General features: G+C 38.8%; 1 protein-coding gene and 2 long non-coding RNA genes across 8 annotated transcripts in view; 1 reads left to right on the top strand and 2 right to left on the bottom strand.

Moving 5' to 3' along the window:
• Positions 1–454: 454 nt before the first annotated feature.
• Positions 455–4,750, bottom strand: LOC148720533 (uncharacterized). The gene is made up of 2 exons (XR_015993569.1): positions 2,560–4,750; positions 455–1,401 (listed from the first exon to the last, which is right to left on the bottom strand). It is a non-coding gene; the product is annotated as an uncharacterized LOC148720533 (long non-coding RNA).
• An 8,168-nt stretch (positions 4,751–12,918) lies between these two features.
• On the bottom strand, positions 12,919–15,304 carry LOC148720532 (uncharacterized). The gene is made up of 2 exons (XR_015993563.1): positions 14,307–15,304; positions 12,919–13,560 (listed from the first exon to the last, which is right to left on the bottom strand). It is a non-coding gene; the product is annotated as an uncharacterized LOC148720532 (long non-coding RNA).
• Positions 15,305–16,246: 942 nt separating this feature from the next.
• LOC111345841 (receptor-type tyrosine-protein phosphatase S) overlaps positions 16,247–21,315 on the top strand; it is a 79,288-nt gene continuing 74,219 nt past the window's right edge. Inside the window, exons 1-3 of one of the 6 annotated variants that reach the window (XM_088739790.1) lie at positions 16,247–16,357; positions 17,351–17,731; positions 19,114–19,137. In XM_088739790.1, the coding sequence (XP_088595916.1) occupies positions 17,572–17,731; positions 19,114–19,137 (184 nt within the window). In that variant the 5' untranslated portion in view covers positions 16,247–16,357; positions 17,351–17,571. Of the gene's footprint in view, positions 16,358–16,976; positions 17,218–17,350; positions 17,732–19,113; positions 19,138–21,315 lie in introns of those variants that run through there. The other 5 variants (XM_088739789.1, XM_088739785.1, XM_088739787.1 and 2 more) reach the window with 5 other exon arrangements.

Genomic DNA, 21,315 nt, shown 5'->3' with positions numbered 1-21,315 from the left:
ATCGTCAGTGAACAATCAAGGAAAAATGTAAAATGTGCAATTTACGGACTGTCGATTTTAAGAATGAAGTCCGAAACGTGGACTTCGCTTTGATTCTGGCAAAGAGTTGTACCGAAAAAGAGACTCCGAAAAGTTACTTAAGCGAGGTTTTAAAACAAGCGATAATCAAGACAGAAAAAAAAAAATGTAATAGGGAAGGTGAAAGGGGAAAAGGGGTTGAAGAGCAGGTGACATAAGCTGCTATGGTAATTTGAAATGGTACCCAGGAAAATTCATTTTCCTGGGAAAACAAATGTAAATGACTGAGTCTCTCGCTTTTTCCCACATCTTTTGCTTTGTTCACTCGGCCAAAAAAAAAATCGTTTGTGCTCGAAGTGGAACAGAAACACTAACAAAGATAGCTCACTAGGAGAGCCTGTTATCAAGTTCGATTGCAAATGGTACATAGATACAAGCATAAAAAAGGAAAAGAAAAATTAAAAATAGTTGAGGCATAAAAACTGAGATAAGCTGCACGAGTGAAATCAAAAGAAAATTAGGGAATAGAGAGGGAAAAGTAGGGCGTCGTTCGGGATTTGTCGATTTTAGCTGTGGGCGGAAAGGGAAGTCTGTTTCCCCTGACGTCCACTTTGTGGTCTCCTTATGTATAGTTCCTTAGATGGCCAGAGCCACGCCTCTCGTCTAAGTTCCCCCCTCACCACCTAACCTGTGCGTAAAAACAACAGGAAACACGAGACAGTATTTGCTATTGTATGCTGACTGGAGGCCGCACGTTTATTGAGTCAAGTCAAAGCAATAATACATATGCGCATGGGAAAAAAAACAGAACCTAGGGAAGAACCAATGAGCATCCAAAGGGTGAAAAAACCTCACTGCGCTCGTTACAGCAAAGACTGAGGAAAAACCCCGGCCCTATGGATAGAAATCCCTCGAACTGCCGGGTATGGTCTTAAAGAAAAACAAGGCATACAATTCAGATTCCTAAAGATCGTGAGACCAATAGACGAGAATCAAGATTGTCTTTGACATAGCCATCTTTGGCGTTTTCGCTTGCCCAACGACCATGACGCTTGAATGTCTATCAGGAATTCCGGCATTAGCTACTGAGGTGCATGGCTCCACCAGCTCTAAGGCTATGAACGCTGAGCTTTGAAACGTCTGTTAAACCTCGAAAAACATCCTTTACAAGCTCGCGAGCTCTTGAATAGCTAATCCCTTGGCTTCGGACCATCGCTTTCGACCGAGGAGAAGTGAGGGGTCTGAAGAGAGGTAACTCTTCGGAGAGGTCGATCTGCGCGGCTGAGACGTAATCTTCCAAGGCCTTAATAGGACACGTCGGTAGGTCAGACCTCGCGATAACGATCCACGCCCCGTCACGGAATTGATCAGTTTTTGACGACTCTAAGGAGGAAAATGGAATTATATGAGGGGAAAACATATCAAACTCATGGGGTACAAATAGTCTTAACATGAATATAGTGACCACGCCCACTTCAACGACCCACTCAAATCGAGTGTAATTTACGAATGTTTTACCATCGTGTAGATTCTTTAAGGAAAAATCACTCAATGTACCTCTGAAATATTAAACTACAATATTGTGGCTTTCTATTTCGCTGATTTTCTAACTTGAAGGTAAAAATTTTCCCTCGTCATTTTTACCTTTTTTCCGAGCGGTGCGTGAAATTAACAAGGCGTTTTTGACCAAAACACGACCGAGCGAAGAGTCTCGGATGATGTCTCTTTTACGCAGGCGCAAATTAAAAATATACCGCCAGGGTGAAGAAGAGGAAAAAATTTCCTTTGTTTTGATATGTAAAGTGTCGAACAAAAAGCAGATTTACCCTTGTCGATTGGCGTTTCAAAACAACTGTATCTTCTTCCTTTTAATTTTTTTCCTGTTTTGTAAGCGTGAAAGCAGTACGAGAAGGATCGGGAAACTCAGAAAGCGCTTCGGGAATTAATCTGCCATCATTTACTTACGAGATAAACAAGTACAATTTTTGAAGCTCGGGGTGTTGAATATTCATTGCAAAATCGCTTTGTTTTTTAATTTCCCTCTTTGGCCTGTCCGCCATTTTGAAAATTCGCAACGGAGAGCATGCACATCACGTGGGGTTAGTGGTCGCGTACTCCTGGAACCGAGAAAAACAAATGTTCGTGGCGCTGGGGAAAGAGTTTGATATGCTTAACATTTCAGGCCTTTATTTGGCTTAACTCGGTAAAGCGGTTAAAGATGCACTGACCATTAAGGAAACCAGAGGATGAATGGAGATTTTAGACAAGCCAGTCATACATACATACATACATACATACATACATACATACGTTAATTGCCACTCCCCATGGGGGCTTTTCAGGGCCAATTCCCACCCAGCAACCACCCCAAGGAAGGACATCCATCACACAGTAATCCCGTGCGTGGGAAATTAACGTCTCCTACCCCTAACCCTGCAGGAGACGGGACCTCCATTTATTCGTCCCTATCCGAGAAGACTAGAGTATCTAACCATTTCTTGGTATAGAAAGGTAGCATATTCTTCTCAATTATTTTTAGACCTTGAGTGCTGGTCCGGCCGGGGCTCGAACCCTCGACCTCCCGCACAACAGTCCAGCGCTCTATCCATTGAGCTAACCGGGAGGCGGCCATCTGCTGCGCCCAGTCAATGCTATAGACGGCGTTAAGAACTGGAGAAAGAGAATTAACATCCTGAAGCGAGCACTGCAAATAAATCGGGACTTGAAAGGGACTGACAGGAAAGGGGCAGACAAAATTGGAAGAAGCCCAACGTATCCATCTTCTAAAACCTCCCAGGTAGGTACGTACAGTACCATCCGCTTTAGAACCCAAGAACTGTGCCATTCACCAGAAACGCATGCGCAGTGGGTTGGAGATGCTCGGGGGTTGAAGAGAAGAATTCCGACAACATTTCTGACTGGAACACATCTGCAAAGAAAACAAAACAAAAAGAAAACCAACCGACAAAAAAAAAAAGAGAGAGTGAGAGAGAGAGACAAAAAAGATGGAGAATCCGTCTATATTATTTAATAAAAAGAGATCAGGAACTGAGAAACAGCAATAAAGGTAAATAGGAAATCTAACACATGATGGCACGAATCAGTCCACACCCATGGGCGCAGATAGTCCCAAGTCCGGCAAAGGGCACAGGTGGTTCCTTAATCACAAATTTAAAACGTGTTAATAAACACAAACTAGTCGACCCTTCAAAATTAACGCGCAACTCCCTAAATGCTGGGCACAGATAGCCCCAAGTCCGGTGGGGTGAGGGCGCAGATTGGCCCTTAACCACAAATGTGAAAAACATGTTAAATAAACACAAACCATTGACGACCTAAAATATCTCGCAATTCTATGAAAGCTGGGCACATATGGTCTCATACTCGAGGGTACAGATAGTCCCAAAACTCTCCTGGCACAAAAAAGGCCAATACACCAAAAGGGACAGATGGCGAAAAGGAGAGTCTCCATATCCTCCCAAATGGACAAAAACAGTTGCGAAATACAAGCACAAGCGCGCATTTAAATAATGCGTGAATAAATAAAACCACTAGAAGCGAAAAGTTTCCTAAATAAACTCCATAAAGATTCAGCACACGCGACTGGACGCAAATCAGCTGCTTCTCAGTAGCGCTAACATATCATGAACTAAAAAGAAAGAAGGACAGACAAAGTAGCAAAACAAAGTAAGAGAAAGAGCTAGCCTCCAGCGAGAACACTAAGGTGACTAATCTACATAAAACACTCCTTAAATAGACTCACCGAATCCCTTGATAGTTCATAGCGTATTTTTTCGCTAAATATTCAAAACGCGGAAAAATTCGTCTCTCGTCTAAATTCCCCAATCACCACCCAACCCATGCGAAACAACAACAGGAAACATCACACAGTATTTGCCGTCGTATGCTGACTGGAGGTCGCACGGCCCCAAGAGTACAAAGAAAGAAAAAAAACCGGCGGCCCGCTAAAAATACTGCGGACAAAAAGAAAAAAAAAAAAAAAGGAAAAATACCTAACAATCAAAGTGGACTCTTAAAGCAATCATCCTGAAGTTTAAGTTCTCGTTTCCAAACGAGCTTTTACAACTGCCGGGAATGTAGGCTTCTTTGAATGTGGTAAGTTCCATCCAATCAACAATGAAAGATGCGAAACGTTCTTCATCTGGACAAATCATCGGCTAAAAGAGGGCGGAAGGCCACAAAGGAACGATAAGGGAACCTGAAGCTCTACAGTTGCGCGTGTGATGTAAGACCCTCAGAATAAGACAGATAGGCTGACAGGCGTAATTATTTTCCCCGTGCCAATCCATGACAAAAGCATCTATGCATTCAGAACCTGGATTCCAAAATCTTGAATTGAAACGAGGGAGTTTGGCATTTACATGATTTGCGAAACGATCTATAGAATGAGGACCCCAGGCTAAGCGATAACATTGCCTACTGCACAAGCCATAGAAATAATTTGTCCTGTAGCTGAAGCAAGTTCTCTGGCTATAATTTGGTTATTTTGGAGACACGAAACGAGGGAAGATTTAAGCTTAAGGATGCGAATCTCAGGAATTTGAATTAAAGCTTCGCCGAAATTTAAAATGGATCCCAGGAAAACTAACTTCTGAGTAGGTTCCCAAATCGACTTGTCGTCGTTAGCTGTGAAACCAGACGAAGCAAGATCTTGACGAACTGAAATGCTGAGAATTCTGGAACGCTCTACAGACATATCGCCTCCAATGCCGTCGTCGCGATACATTAAAATAAGATCACAACGACCTCTCCAGTATTTAACCAATAGGCGGATTCATGCTGACGTCATTGTTTACATTTTTGCTCATTTGCATACGGTTTTGCGTAAAGAAGGAAGCATGTTAGAAACAAATTGACTTCAGGCAGCTAAAGAGCTAGAAAATCTTAGTACATGGTGGAATTTTTAGCTCTTTGGGTGTAATATTCAAGGAGAAATAGTCCATCAAAAACTGCAACATTTCTGGGTGGCAAAAGCGCTAATGAGCTCATACATTCTATGTAAAATTTTGAGTTTTTAAACCCGTGTTGCACAAAAAGTATCAATGCATCAGGCTCGTATTCATTGGCCGACTCGTACTTTGACCTTTCGATATTCAGAACTGATTTATTTTTAGCTCCATCAGAAACTGAATTGCTTATGCTAATGAGGCAAATATTGTAAACAAGGATTCCCCTATTGACGTAAGACATAAGGAGCTGAAGTCAAACCAAAAGGCAAAACCTCAAATTCGTAAAATTTCATGACTCCATCGGAACATAGTTAGTAGAGGGGAAGAAGGCCACTTAATTAAACGACAAAAACTTCCTGTGCTCTTCACAAATATCAATGTGGTGATGGGTTGACTTGATGTCAAACGAAAAAACCAACATCCCCAGAAGAAACATTTGAAAAACTGTTCTCAAGTCCTCGGACTTGACAGACTTCTTAACGATAAATTTGTTAAGAAGAGATAAATCCAAAATAAGTCTAAGTTTGCCTGACGACTGTACAGCGACTAATGAGTTACAAAACTGAGGGTAAACCGGCCGGCACGGGCTAACAACTCTGAATTGAATAAAGACTGATAGTTTCTAAAGAAAATGTTTGGGGCTGCGTCGGTGTGAAGTTGAAATGTTAAATTGGCCACCGTTACGGTTATAAAAGCTGACGTTTCGAGCGTTAGCCCTTCGTCGGAGCTAATGACGAAGGGCTAACGCTCGAAACGTCAGCTTTTATAACCGTAACGGTGGCCAATTTACCATTTCAACTTTGTTGATATATTCTAACAACTCTGAAATCGCTCCCTGAACGAAACTTCTCTGATGCAAAGCAGAAGATCGATTCTCAGTCGAATACGGTAAGGGTGTTTCCTGAAAAAGAATTTTGTAACCATTCTGAATAATATCAAGAACGAACTCTGAAGCTCTAACTACATTACGCCAAAAAGGTCAACTTTCCTTGAATGCAAGGGTCTTCGACGCCCTGCTCTGACTGGTCAAATTCACACTGATCCAAGAGCAAAAAGTCGTTATCTTGAACCTGGCGACACTGAGAGTTTATCTCTGGATGGGCAAGAACTGGCCCAGTGGCCTCTCTTTCCGCATCGAAACCACAAATCAGAGCTTTTGAAAATGGTTCCGGAGTATCGACCTTGGGGACGAAAATAACTACTAGCAGGAGGAAAAGAACCGGACGCACTACCAAATCTAGAAGCGCTATTCGGCGAAGGCGAGGAAAAAGAAAATTTAGTGCTAGATTTCTTCTTTTTCTCTTGCAGAGTTTTAAACTTAGCTGCGGCTCTTTTCTCTGCCTTTTTAATTTTCGAGGCGTCCGCTTCGTCGTTGGCCAAATCATCGGCATACGTATTCTTGAACCGTGGCCCAACCAAATTCGGATTTATCCTCTAATTTAACTAACTTCTGTCTGTTATTAATTAAGTAAAGAAATGCCTTCATTCAACTCCTCCTTCGCCTTGCCAATGTTCCCACTCTCCAAAGATTTTATCGCGGCAGAGCTCCTCTTGATCACCTTACGGTTGAAGTTGAACTGTTGCTCATTCTCTCTCTTCTTGAAGACATAGGTTTCTGGTTACACTTCCGAAACTATTTGAGACGCCAAATCCGTGTGCGCTTTAAGAAAACCGCTTTAAAGGCCCTGAATCTGCATACTTACTGCGGGTAAAATAACATTCATCTATGCCTCCAAAATGGCATGCAAATCGGAAGGAATATAGAAGAAAGTGATGAAGAATCCTCGTCGTTCATAAGTCGCAAATAAACGGAAAGTAAAAAACAAAGTAAGAGTAAGAGCCTCCAGCGAGAACACCAAGATGACTAATCTACATAAAACACTCCCTAAATAGACTCACCGAATCCCTTGATGGTTCATAACGACGGGAGCATATTTTCCCGCTAATTATTCAAAACGTGGAAAAATTCGTTTCGCTTGCTCAAAAGTTTAAGGAAAACCCACCCTAGCCCACCTCTATAACAATAGGCACAAAGACAACTTTCAAATGCCCAAATCGAGGTGCCTGTAGGGGCAACAAAGACCAACTTATAAAGCGATACAAAAATGGAATGCTCTTCCAATATCTACAAGGAACTCAAATAGCCTTAATTTATTTAAGGAGCTTATATAAACTATTTTATCTATTTAATATTTTGTCGACTCTATCTTAGTACTTCGCTGTTATTGTATGCTCTTTTAACTTTGAACAAATTTTAAGCTACTGTACATTTATAATTTCTACTCAGAGTGAGGTTGCCTCCCGGCTAAAAATATTTATTTATTTATTTATTTATTTATTTGCTTTCTGCGTTCCTCTTCACACGAAAAAGCCTGAGCCACCAATCTAAGAACTTTAAGTCACGCGGAAAAAGAGAATGGCGGACGTTACCTCAAAAGATCTGATAGAAGTTAACTATTATTTGAACGTCTCGAAAAACATACATCCACTAGAGAGACTGGGTTTAAATAACTTTATCTATCTTTTTATATGCGATATTAAGACAGGCCGACCCAGTTCATCTTTAATGCTGCTTTTAAAAAAAGCCAGACTACAACTCCTAGAGCTACGTTCCCTACTCTTTGCGAGAGGTGCGTGGGTTGTTTAACGTCCCCTGCCAACCACCATAGACAAGATACAGGAAAAGGAGCCTATGGTCAATACTCCTTATATATCCGAGAAGATTCGGAATGTTTAATCAATTTGCGATGTCCTAGCAAAGGCAGCACATTCTCCTCAGTTACCCTGAGTGTTGGTCCGGTGTGTGGCTTGAATCCTCGACCTCCTGCACGATAGCTCAGCGCTCTACAACATGAGCTATTGTTGAGAACGACTCAATAAATCCGCGGTTAAACTCAAAGTTTTACTTTATTCTGACTAAGGACAAAACCTCCTTGGCGAATACTCGATCTTTTTTTAGGCAAAACTCGAACGAAGTAAAAGTACTTGACATTTGATCCCTGTCACTCATTTTAAAAATACTATAAATGTAACGCAACGTCACGTTCTCCTGAACAGCTATCCAAGCGCAGTGAAATTATATTGGCATTTTTTTGAAATTATATTTGACTATCTTGTGCAACCTGTGTCAAAGACAAAGACCTACGGGGACAGAGCTTTTTCTGTGTTCGCACCTAAGTTGTGGAACAGTATTCTTTTTCAATTCGTAAATCTAGCTCCGTAACTATTTTTAAAAAGAACATCAAGACTTTTCTCTTTTCAAAATTTGTAACTAGTAATTCTCTTCTGTTTGATTGAATTTTATTTATGTGCATTAGGTTATTTTATTTTTTTTTATAGTATTGTAAAGCGCCACGAGAAGCTTTTGATGTGCGCGCTATATAAATATCATTATTATTGTTATATTGTTATTATTATTATTATTATTGTTATTATTATTATTATTATTATTATTATTATTTCCCAAGCGGCTGGATCGGGAGCCTCCTTCTCTGTCCCATTATTTTCACCTATCGAAACTTTTCATTCTTGTCTTGCATAATTAAAATGTAAGACAAGCATTGAGTAGACAAGGAATGGCGTAAAATAAAATCTGCAACACAAGATCGTTATTAATTGCAGAGAGATCGAGCAGGTGTTAGGTGAAGAAGTACGAAAAGGTAGACTGATAAACCAAAAGCATTATGGTTTATCGACCAGTTTCTTGCCGAAAAATCGTGAAACTCCGGTAAGCCAATGGGTCTGGAATCTGTCACGATCGTTGAACAAATTCACGCGAGGACGGGATGCAAAGCCTAAGTGATAATTCAAGTTAAGAAGTCTGGCGAAGTGGCTTATAATTACAAAGTACCTTATCCCAGAGAAGATTATCATGGTAGTGTAAATGAAAAGTTGCCGACAAATTTGCTCATACTCTAAACCTAAAACAGACAAGTGATCTTCTAGCTTTGATGCTGCACATGCAAACTTGCGTGACTGAGATTAGAGGATCTTATATTGAGGTCTCGCCTTTGGGGTAAAATATGTACACTTAAAAAGTTTTTAGTTCACTTAGAAGTGAAGTGAACTTGAGAAGTTTAATGCATACCAGCGGCGACTCCGGGTCTGTTTATAAAATGATCAGAATCTAACGAAGGTTTTAAGTTGATCGGCTTAGATAAGAAAACCTCCGCTGAGAAGGAAATGGATTATGATCACATGACGAGCTTTGCTCAAGAAAAAAATTCTCAGCAGGCATCGTAAACTGATGCCGAGGTTTGGGGAAGAAGGCGTTGGGTGGATGTCATCACATTAATTACACCACAATGTAATTATACAGATTAGCGTCCACGAATCCACGAGAGATACGCGAATGCGTGCGAGTTAACGCGGGGTCATCTGTTGGCGATGAAAATCAAAATCATGAAATGAAATGAAGTTTGTTGTGCGCGTAATGGTCATAAAATACTGCGTTTTCTCTGTTTCTGCCCGTTTCCTTATAACGACATTTTTAATCACGTAGTCTTTCAAAGATCCTTCCTTTTCACAGAAGAGGCAATACCGGCGAGGCGCCGTATTCGAAAAGCCTCTCTTTCGATTATTTAGGTATGATTCTTTCGCTTGGTTTGCCATAAAACAGTAACAAAAGATATCGCAATTTTCATGTGCCGTACGACCTGAATAACAACCGTATCGAATTTCCAGTATTGCGTCACTTGGTGGATCGATCAGTGTTCACGCTTTGCGATCGTAGTACACGATGTTATTGTTTTGGTACAAAACCTGTGGCGGTCGCACGACTTGGCCTCGTATCCTGGTTAAATTCTTACCAGTATTATCATATTAAACCTCGACGAGATTTTTCATGTCGAAATGTCGAAAAGCATCATGTTTTCGATTTCGAAACCATACGAAATGAAGTCATAGAGGCAGTCGGATTTTCGACGTGCGGCTTTCCACTGGCTAACTTAACCACGCAGAGTCTTTGCAGGATTACAAGTGCCACACTTGACCCTTGCAAGCATTGGTATCTACTTTTGAAAGAGGTATGTGACGTTCCTTTGCGTAAATATTTCATATGCGATGTACTTAAGATATTTCCCGACGAAATCTAAAGTGTGGCGACACGGGAACTTCAGGCGACCAACTCATCGTTCGAAGTAGTGGGGTTAGCCAGGATTCCCGACCTCGTTCACGTTGTGTTCACGTTCTGTCTAATAGCTGGTCTATCTTCTTCGTAATAAACAATCCCCGACGAACTTATTAAATCTGCGGGATTTATGACTATCGTAAATCTGGTGAACTCCGCCACGCTAGACTTTGAGCCCGAAGGCGCGAAAAATTTATCTTTTGGCGCCAAACTCAGTCACGACTCCGAAGAGCTCGCTTCCTAACTTACCGAAAGATCGGCTAGAGTAAATTCCCTTGGAGTGGAACTGAAGAAGCTTCGAACACAGATTTCTCATCTCGAATCAGCATGGAGTCAATTTTACAGACCCTTTTTTCCACCTCAATGTTCGTACCTTGTCGTGGTGAGGTGGCTTGAGTGCCTCAATGACCAATTGGAATACAATGCCTTTAAAGAATTCAGCTTCAGTTAGTGGGCTGTATATTTTCTGCAAGGTAGAGGCCAGACTAACACGGACTTTGTCATTGTAGTTATTGTTATGATTATTGTAATTATCATTATTATTAATGATTTTGTTATTGTTATCATTATCTTTATGATTGTGATTGAATCATTTTCAAAATGAAATAGGCTGCTCAATGAGGATGGCATGCTCAGGCAAGTAGATTTTCATTTATTTACCCCCCTCCCCCCAAGTAGAAATTCAAGTGTTTCTGATAGTTTTTCTCTTCAATAGATTATTAGAATGCAGAAGATTTTCTAAGACACATTGTTCAGAGGGCTTGTCTTAAGTAGTTGTTTTCTGATTCAAAACCACCTGCCTAGTTCTGTTTCTCTTGGGTAGTTAGTCCATGGACTGTTGTTATCTGATGGCAGAACTAACAGGTGGATCTGTTTCTCTTGGGTAGTCAGTCCATTATGGGCTGTTGTTATCTGATGGCAGAACCACCAATCTGTTCTGTTTCTCTTGGGTAGTCAGTCTATGGACTGTTGTTATCTGATGGCAGAACCAGTCCCTATTTTTTTCAGCTCTATGCTGTCAGTCTTTTATGGACAGTTATTTTTATCTGATGGCAGTTTTAGCTTGCTCTTTTTGTTTTGAAAAATGTGTTGCTTATACTGTTTGTCACGTATCATCTGTTATTAGTCGGAGGCACTTTGGTCAATCAATGCTATCATTGTCTTTATTATTATTATAATTGTTAACTCAGCTGCTACTCTTCTCTCTTTGCCACAGGGCCCACTACAGACAGCACTAGCTTAATGAAGTCCCAAAACCTTTCACAATGAGCCAACTCAAGAATTGCAGTCCTGAACAGTTTTTGGGGTTTTCCTGGCTTTTCTTGAGATTATTTTGTCTCAGTTTCAATTACTTGGATACTCATTCAGCTAGACTAACAATAACACCATTTTGTTCATAGATAAACATTGAAATAATCATAATAGTAATATAAATGATAATAATAATGATTTGTTATTGTTATCATTATCATTATCATTATCTTTATTATTGTGATCATCATTTTCAAATTGAAATAGGCTACTCAGTGAGTATGGCATGCTCAGGCAAGTAGATTTTCATTTAATTCCTCACCCCTCCCCCCAAATAGAAATTCAAGTGTTTCTGATAGTTTGTCTCTTCAATAAATTGTTAGAATGCAGAAGATTTTCTAAGACACATTGTACAGAGGTCTTAAATAGTTGTTTTCTGATTCAAAACCACCTGCCTAGTTCTGTTTCTCTTGGGTAGTTAGTCCATGGACTGTTGTTATCTGATGGCAGAACTAACAGGTGGATCTGTTTCTCTTGGGTAGTCAGTCCATTATGGGCTGTTGTTATCTGATGGCAGAACCACCGATCTGTTCTGTTTCTCTTGGGTGGTCAGTCTATGGACTGTTGTTATCTGATGGCAGAACCAGTCCCTATTTTTTTTTTCAGCTCTATGCTGTCAGTCTTTTATGGACAGTTATTTTTATCTGATAGCAGTTTTAGCTTGCTCTTTTTGTTTTGAAAAGTGTGTTGCTTATGCTGTTTGTCACGTATCATCTGTTATTAGTCATAGGGTGACTTTGGTCAATCAATCCTATCATTGTCCTTAGTATTATTATTATTAATTCAGCTGCTACTCTTCTCTCTTTGACACAGGGCCCACTACAGACAGCACTTGCTTAATGAAGTCCCAAAACCTTTCACAATGAGCCAACTCAAGAATTGCAGTCCTGAACAGTTTTTGGGGTTTTTCTGTCTTTTCTTAATTTGTCTTTGCCCCAGTTTCAATCACTTGGATACTCATTCAGCTAGACTAACAATAACACTATTTTGTTCATAGATAAACATTGAAATAATCATAATAGTAATATGAATGATAATGATAATGATTAGATTAATGGAAATGATCATAGGAATTATAACCATCAGGATAATGAACATTATTTCTCTAACCAATGTAAATATTTTTATCATTATTATTATTATTATTATCATTATTATTGTTATCATTGTTATTATTATTATTATCATTATTATTATTGTTATCAATGTCATTATTATTTCCATCATGAATTATTAGAGATGCTTGGAAAAAAATGATCTATAGTTCCCTCCAACTCATTATTCTTTCAGTTAAGTGAATTAAGACTGTGAACAGTTACTGCTTTATTCTGTCATTCCTGATGACCATAGAAATGGTGAAAGTCCACAGATATTATCCCTCTAAGAGTTTCTCCAGGTGTTTTTTTTTCCTCTGAATTTGGTTACAACAGAATGAAGGGCATCAGGGTATAGTGCACCCAGCTAGACATGAATTGCATTAATATTACAGGGTCATTTTGCTGTATTCAGGGTTTAATCCTAGCCTTCTACAGACAAGTTTGTTCCTCTAAATGCAAAACACATTTTACAAACTTACAAAAACTGCCAAGAAACAGCTGCTAAATTTATGGAAACATGACGAACAAGTCAACTAGACTGTGTACTACACATCATTGAAATCAAAGTATCACTTTAGGAACATAAAATCGCAAGGTCAGTTTCCCATTTTTAGTGCCTGAGAAAAGATCAGGCCACCAGATTACTTCAAATTCCCTGGTTTCTCGTCCATCTCAATTGCCAACAACCATTTTAGTTTACTGGGTGAGAATCATGCTTGATTTCTTGCCCATGCTCTTTAATTGGCCGCCTGTAAAGCTTGTTGAGAGTTTAACAGCTACTACTTGCAGCAACCTCCATATTCCCCCGATTGCTTTTCTTAACTCTAATGGTACAGAACTTTGATGACTCAGACCAGAAATAACATCATTCACTCTACCATCCCTGTAATAAAAAACTTTGGATTTTTCTCTCCATACAGGGGGCCGCAAATGTATTTTTACCCTCGCACGTTTATAAAAGCATTCGGCATGCCTGCTAACAAAGCTTGGATGTATGTTTCAGGAACTTAGTATCGTTCAACTCGACACCATTTGCCTGAAACCAAAATAATAATTACGAAAGTTAAGAGATTATTTACTTCTGGAGTGAAATGTACTAAATGATTTGCCCTTTCAAACATAAACCTGAGTTATCAGGTTTTGTCAATCACAAAATTACACGCCGGGTTATTTGTATTCCTAGGGGACCTTCCTATATTATCATAAATATCTAAGACAAGCAGGTCATTTAGCTAGGTAATCAATATTAAAAACCGCGCTGTACAGCACTTAGAATTATTTTCCTCACTCATTTTTCTCACACTGCAACTTCGCGTACAACGCAATTATCACTACGCAGTCATATCTGGTGTCCAATTGGGAGAAGAGCTTATTATTTTTGTTTTAGAGGTGAATTGCGATTTTTTCCCCTATTTCGTCGAAGAAAAGCTCGAACAAATACTGAAAGTAATGAGTAAGTCACTATGAACAGCTAGTGCAAAGTGACAGCACTATCGAGCCAAACTGAGAACTGTTATTTAATGATTTTTAACATGAACCACCAATTCTTACTATTTTTAATTTCTGCGTTTTAATAGACTTTGACATGTTCTTGAGAAGATATTAAATCGGTTAGCGCTGTTGTTCCCTTCTAAATTATTTTGGTGGAAGCGCCTCAGAAGACACTGGTTTAACTAAAACCATGTTGGGCGACGTTACATTTTGACTGCACAACCCGCAATTAAATTTAATTTTAAAAGCTATTCGAGTGTGTGAAGAACGGAAAAGAGCAAAATTACATACCATCGGCCTTTCGATGCACGGACGAATTAAAACTTTTTACAATTCCACTTATCCATTGCTTGTAACTGATAGACCTTGTCCTTATTCTTGCGGGAGGCCGTACGATCTGTAGTCCATTGTAGAACTTGGCAAACTTAGCGCACTCTGCCTCGAGCGCAACAATGTGATCTTTCGATTCTCTATCTCACTAGCGCAGTTGTTGTGTTGGACATGGACGAATAATACATCGCAGCGTGTCTTGTAGATAGCTAGAGATGCCATGCATGGTTAGGATAAGCGCTGAATATGGACGAGCGTTAAAGCCGCCACTGAAAAAGCACAATCGATCGTTTTTCATTGTAAGGATCAGGTCTTTCACACAGCTGTCAGAATTAAAGAGAGGAAGAACGTCGATCTCGCTCACCTAAGTAGCGAAGTACACCACGAGCGGCGACAATGATCAAACACCTGGAAGATCACCGTGGTGTCACTCTACTCTTTGATAACATAACCAAGAGCGAGCCCTTTCGACTTGTCACTAAGTTTTACGGTTTATAAAACAAAGGCCCCGCTCTACACAAAGCCTTAAAGAATGAAACACTAGAAAAGCTTACTTAGCTTGGAATTATAAAAATTTCCTTTCTTAAAAATCGAAGATTTTCATGGTTTCCGTAACTTCGTATTTTTCCAAATTTCCTCTTTTACATGTTATGCTGTTTTGCATTTTCTTCAGCGTATAATTTAGTTCAGCGTCGATCATTTATCATCCTTAGAAGAAAATATTCTGATCTTTACGTTTAACTATAAAGTTGTTTTGGCTTACATTGTGCGCATAAAAGGAGCGTTAAATTAAACATGAGTTGATTCCACGCGAGGGCTTTACCTGGAAATATGCCTGCACACGAGAGACACCGACATTACCGCGTGTCCCTTTCTGGAAAACATTCGTGTTATGACAAGAAAGGTCAGCTTAAGGGTTTTGGGTTACCCAAACTATGCAATTTTGACGCCGAAAAGTGCCAAAAAGTAATTACGGAAACTTCATCCGCAACACCTTGAACGTGCTGTGGGCGCGAACTGAGATCTTCTCTTACAGTTATTAATTGCCAGGCGGAACTCAGATCCGGCTAAGCCTAATTTGCATAAATTTTTTTGGTGGGCAAAGCTCGTCATGAAAAGTTTGTGATTTTTTCTTTACAGGTCGCTGAGCGATAAATGTACTTAAAAGGGACGCTTGCCAGCGAAGAACTCTGTAAGCGGTTTCTGACTTGCAGTTCGTTGGCACTTTTGCATATTTTGTGTCGTCTTCAGGATGATTATCCATTTTTGAGGGACCGAAAAAAGCTTGACAAACAAGACAAATAAAAAGATGCCTGGATTTTTCGCGCTTTTCAAATCTGGGGATGAAACAATTACATGTAATTGGCAAATCTTTCAAGATAAAAGATTAAGCCAGGCACTGCAGCTATCACTTTCTTTGTTCAAAAATACTGATAATTTTTTTCAGTGTCATTCAAGAAAGTGTAAATATAATACTTATTTTCTTCTCAAAGATAAAAGATGGAATGGAATCATCCCAATTTCGCTTCCCATCTTTTTCCCTTTTTCCCATGATTTTAACTTTCTGTTAGCGGCTGGGAAAGAAACTTGCTGGAAAGAAATGTGCGTTAAGCAATAATAAATAACAAAAGATCATATATCTCATGTATTTATACAAAATCATGTTATTTGTTTATCGGTGCGAATTGTGTCATCCCGATTCCAGTATGACAAATAAGAGACGCGCGCCTATTCTGCATCAGCCAGCAGTTTGACGGATGCAGCCATAAAATCCTCTGTTTAACGTACAGAGTGCTTAAAGTTACAACACAGTCATTTAAAGAAACTTCTGTGTGGGTTTCACCCTTAAGTTGAACCTTTTATAATGATTTGTATTATTCTGTTTTGTTTTCAGAGTTCTTTAAACTGAACCTCAAATTTGGCTCACCGTGGGTGATTAATGAATGGGACGTTGGAACTCCTGGCACGAATCCTTGATCACTCTGCACGAGTGTAATAAAACTGTCGAGAAGGTAATTTGGTGTCAGATTACACAGGAAATTGATGAAAACAGCCTAGTTCGGTTTATATCAAAACATTTTTCGACGCCCTTCCGACGACAAATGACATTAAAATAGTATACATAGTTTGTTCATGTGTTGTTTGACGCGAATTTGCATTGATTTTTCGTTTTGCGATCCTTTATTAATTATACAATACCCCTGTGTAAACATTACCCCAGAGGTGAGTAGTTATTTCTCCAAATATTAAATCGTAATGGTTTTCTACATCAGTGAAAACATGATAAAACATGATATTAGCACGTTTAGGAAATTATCAGGCTGAGTAATGTTTGTTTTGCACTTAATTCCAAGAACAGACTATTGACTGAGTTAAAAGCTGTCCTCCGGGATCAATTTAGGAACAAAGTGCTTCGAATTTTACCAAAAGGTTTAATTATGTTATGGATGAATCAATTCTTTTACGAACAATCGCATAAAGGAAATCAAAGAAATTGTTCTTCTAAAATGAATGATTTTGATTGGCTCGTGTTTGGCGGTCGTGCTGATTTCAACCACTCAGAAGTGACAATTTGATACCACCCACGTGATCAAAGTGTCATCGATGGAATGTAATTGATAATGTCGGACAAATTTATCGGTCTCCACGCTTTAAGTGGTGATGCGCAAAAAATATGCAAAAGCAGAAGCGTTAATTGAAGTGAGAAGTAATACGACTCTTTTATCGAGCGTGTTTATGATTTCAAGAACGATATGTTAGTTTTGGAGGTTGTTGTCATTTCTGGGTAGCTGGGTAACAAGACGTTTGGGGCTAATAGCAATGTTGCCCTGTAAACTTGCGTGGTTGTCAGGTCTAGCCGTAATCTTTATAGGTCGGTTCCACCATTACGTACTGTTCAACTTCTTCAAAGTTGTTTAAGTTTGCAAACATATATTCTTGCACAGATTTCTTGAGCCCTCCGTGAATTTGATTCTAACTGTTTCGTTATTCTGTTTGATCTGTAGGTGTCTCAGTTAGGGCACAGAAGCTGACCGCAGTCAAAGATAAAGTTAGCGTGAACGTACGACAAGATGTCTCTCTGAATTGGACTTTGCAAATAAATTCTGGAGGGAAACCTTTTATATTATGTGGAACGAGCACTGACGGTTTGGATGAACCCCTTAGAATCAAAGACACGCTTTTCGTCAAACGCGAAGATCAAGACAAACCACGGCCTTACGATGGAATGCCTTCAAAATTTTCTGGCAGAGTTAACATGATTTGGCAGCGCCAAACTATTTCGCTTTCAATCCAGCGGGTTGATTTATCAGATGAGGGCTTTTACATGTGCGAAGTCAGTACGTTATTTGTCACTGCCAGAGAAAAAATCTTCTTACAAGTGATAGGTAAGTGCGAATTTTTTTTTATTTTCTTTTGTACGCTCTCCGTTTTCAGCTCCGCTTTTAGCCGCACGGTGATCAGAGTACAATTTAAACAAGGTGATGGACCCGCTTCAACAATAACAGCGAGACATGTGTATTATAAAAGCGCTTAATTTTATGCGTTTCGGAGCACTTTTGTAGCTTTTAGTAAACATTAACAATCGTGCATAAAGTAATGGGTGCATTTATCGCGCTCTATGGACTCGATGCTCAAATAAAGTAACCGAGAAGGAAACCAGATTTGTACGATCCGTGATATTTGGTCGTGCGGTCATTTAGCTATGAAACAGACAGCTTACTGAGATCCCATAGAGATAAACTTAGCGATCAAGTAGAAAATCTGTTACACAAGAGAAAGCGAAGGAAACAAACAATGAGAAACAAATTGTATTGAAACCACCGTTTTCATCAGAGGATCCTTTTCAGTAGTTTGATATACTAGCCAAAGGAAATGTCGATTGAGAATAGAACACAGTTATAAATAACTATGCTTCCGAGTTCTTTATCTGGCCAGTTGTCTTGTCAACAGTACATTTCTTCGCTTCTGATTGCCATACAATCTCTCTGTTTTGGGTTAAACCATCTTAAATTGCTTGAGAGGTTTGTTTGAAAATATTTCCAGGAAAGTAATCGGTATTTTGGACTTCGGTGAACCAGAGATGCTACACAATTTCATTTTCAACTACGATTTTATACACTCAGCGATATCGATGAGGAATAGCAATAAAGTTATACTTTCAGCTTCCTATGTTTACGGAGGTATCAAATTGTTTGGATTTGAATGAAGTTGCGTCAAGGGAATGTAAATAAGGTTTCTCGAAAAGTAAGTTCTAGCTCTAATTTATATGTTTTTTTGTAATGCAAGGTTTTCACCCAGTCTATGTTGGCACTTTTAGATATGGTTTCATGTAATCGCGAATAACAGTTATTACATTGATTACCCATCCGCGTCATTTGCAAGGTCACTGAAATTTTTTTCGATATAATTTTCTTTACTGTTTGCTCTCTTTCTACAGTCAAATTTTTTCCGTTTGTATTTTGAATGTTTGGCTGCGCTTAAATACCGAACTTGGAGAGACCAATTTTGGAACAAAATGATCAAACGTTCGAAATGGAAATGTCAACAAACCACTTACGATCGAATGAACAATCTAATGCGAGCGCCTAGGACCTTTGGTATGAGTCTTAAATCAGTGAGAAAGCATTCAAAATATATTGACAATGGTAAGTTTAGAAGTCAGTTGCGAAGAACCTTTTGTTTTAATGATGTGATTGGGTTTTTTTCGAAAGGGATAATGCATTTGGTAGGCTGGAAATTAATTTTTTCCTGACTTTTTCTATCGCAGATCGTCCTCGCAAGAAACCACCCTGTAGGTTAAAACCGCATATTGAGTGAAACAAAGCCCTTGCTACGCTATCCGTTTATTGAGCATTTTAAAAATGTCCTTGCTGCACTTCTCTCACAATTCATTGTCACCGATTTGTAAACTGGACGTAAAAAAATCGAGAACGGAGTTTAGCAGATCGTAAAGGGCTTTGTTTTGACTCCCAGCGGATATTATTTAAGTTATGTTGATGAATCGGCAACTACTCTTTTTTCACAGAATTCATTACACATATTTTTTGAAGAGTCCAGCTGCTGCAAGTAATTAAAACTCCTTTCTTTTGCCAACTCCTAAGAGGTCTTTTTTGGACACAACCTGCAAATGATTTGCGATTAGTAAATAATTTAATCTGCGAAAGTCAGTCAATGTGAATAAGACAGTGTGGGAACTGTTTTTTTTGGTAAACACTGCATTTCGCTCCTTTTGTAAGTTACCTATTTTTATACTTCACTGTTATCTCCAAGTATTTAATTCAGATTTAGCTGTGGTGAAATATTTTGGAAAGTTTGGTTCGTATTGAGCGTAATGTTTTTATTTAAATACTTCCTTGTGGGTAATCGCGCATTGATGAATTGAAAATTTCAATTTAGAACTCCCCCGAGTTGACGGTGAAAAATCACTTTTAGATGCAAATTGGAAATACATACAAAAATCGGTCCTACTCAAATTTAGAATCCAAGTTATTTGAACTTAGAAGTAATTTAAAGTCTGCTGATTCTTAAATTAATTTTTTTTTTAATAATCAAAATTTGTCTTGCACAAGTTTGTCTTTGAATGGAAAAATTTTAAAAGAGAAAAGTTTTGGCAGGGTTGTTGAGATGTCAAAAGAAAATATTGAGACAAGGATTGATATGTTCTAATATCTGTGACAATTGATTTGTGTTTGGATATGGGTGTTCCTATCATTTAACAGAAAATTTGGGTGTTGGATTCATGTTTTAATAATCTGTAAGCTTTTTGCACTCGAGTAAAAATGTGAAATAACAGGAAGGATATAGAGTAGATTACAAGTGGGATGACTCTGAAACTTGTTGCTGTTGACCATGAAGTTTTCCAAGTGTTTTGTTTCACCTTAAACATGTGCCTCCTCTGGCTGGTTAAAAAATGAACATATTTTTTCAGCAAAATCAAGCAAACAGATGATAAAATGGGCTAAAATAGAAACTAGTGGGAGTAATCTTGATTTAATCCCAAATTGTAGGTCCACATTGGCTTTCCTGGCTGCCAATTTGTAACCAGCATTACCAAATAAAATGATGATGATGAAGATGATGATTCTCACAACTGTTATCTAAAAGTAAAGTGTGTTTCAGCCTAGGGAGAATTACATGTTGCATCTGTTGTAGTAAGGTTAATGTACAGGTTTTTGTGTTTTTTACTAAGTCTAGAAAGTTTGGTGAGGTATTTTTTCTCTTGACAGAAAAAAAATTTTGATTTTGCCATGCTCTTGTTAATGCTCCTTTTACATTTAATTTTTTATTTTTTTCCTTTTTAACAAACACAGTTATTTTAACAAACACGGTCATGTTGGATGTAATTGAGGCTATAGCTATTAACCCTTTAAATCCATTGAGTGACCAAGACAGAATTTCTCCTAACAATATCAATACAAAACCTGAAGCAGACAAGTGATAAGAATAATTATGGAAAAATATCAATTAGGAGAATTATCAGTTGATTGAATAGCAAATTCTCCAAACTACCATTCCAAGAATTTTATGGCAAACAGTGAGGAGAATTACAAGAGGTCCCAGAGTAAACGGTTTAAGGGAATAACCTTTCAATTGTGTACTAGAAATGAATCTTCATGTGTACTACTGTGTTCTCAGTTGGATTTGAAGCAGGCATCTGCCAGATATGAAGCAGGCTGCTGTGATGAAGCAAATTGAATGGTTTGGGAACAGAACCTTCCAATCCTCAGCTGGAAATGAATTATTTTTTATGTACCAATGGTTTCTCAGTAGGATTTGAAGTGGGTGTCTGCCTAATTTGAATAGGCTGCTGTGACAGAGGGAAAAAAATGAAAGCCTAGCTAGCACATTGACGTTAAAGCAAGCAGCTGCAGATTCTTGAAAATTTAATAGTCTGCCTTCTTTTGAGAACCCTAGCTGGCACCATTTATTTGACAGTATAGAAAAGAACTCTGAAGTCCTATCAACAGTT

The sequence above is a fragment of the Stylophora pistillata genome, chromosome 11 (genome assembly GCF_964205215.1).
Source record: "Stylophora pistillata chromosome 11, jaStyPist1.2, whole genome shotgun sequence".
NCBI lineage: Eukaryota > Metazoa > Cnidaria > Anthozoa > Scleractinia > Pocilloporidae > Stylophora > Stylophora pistillata.
Note: the sequence above shows the minus strand (reverse complement) of the source record. Positions and strands in the feature narration are given on the sequence as shown.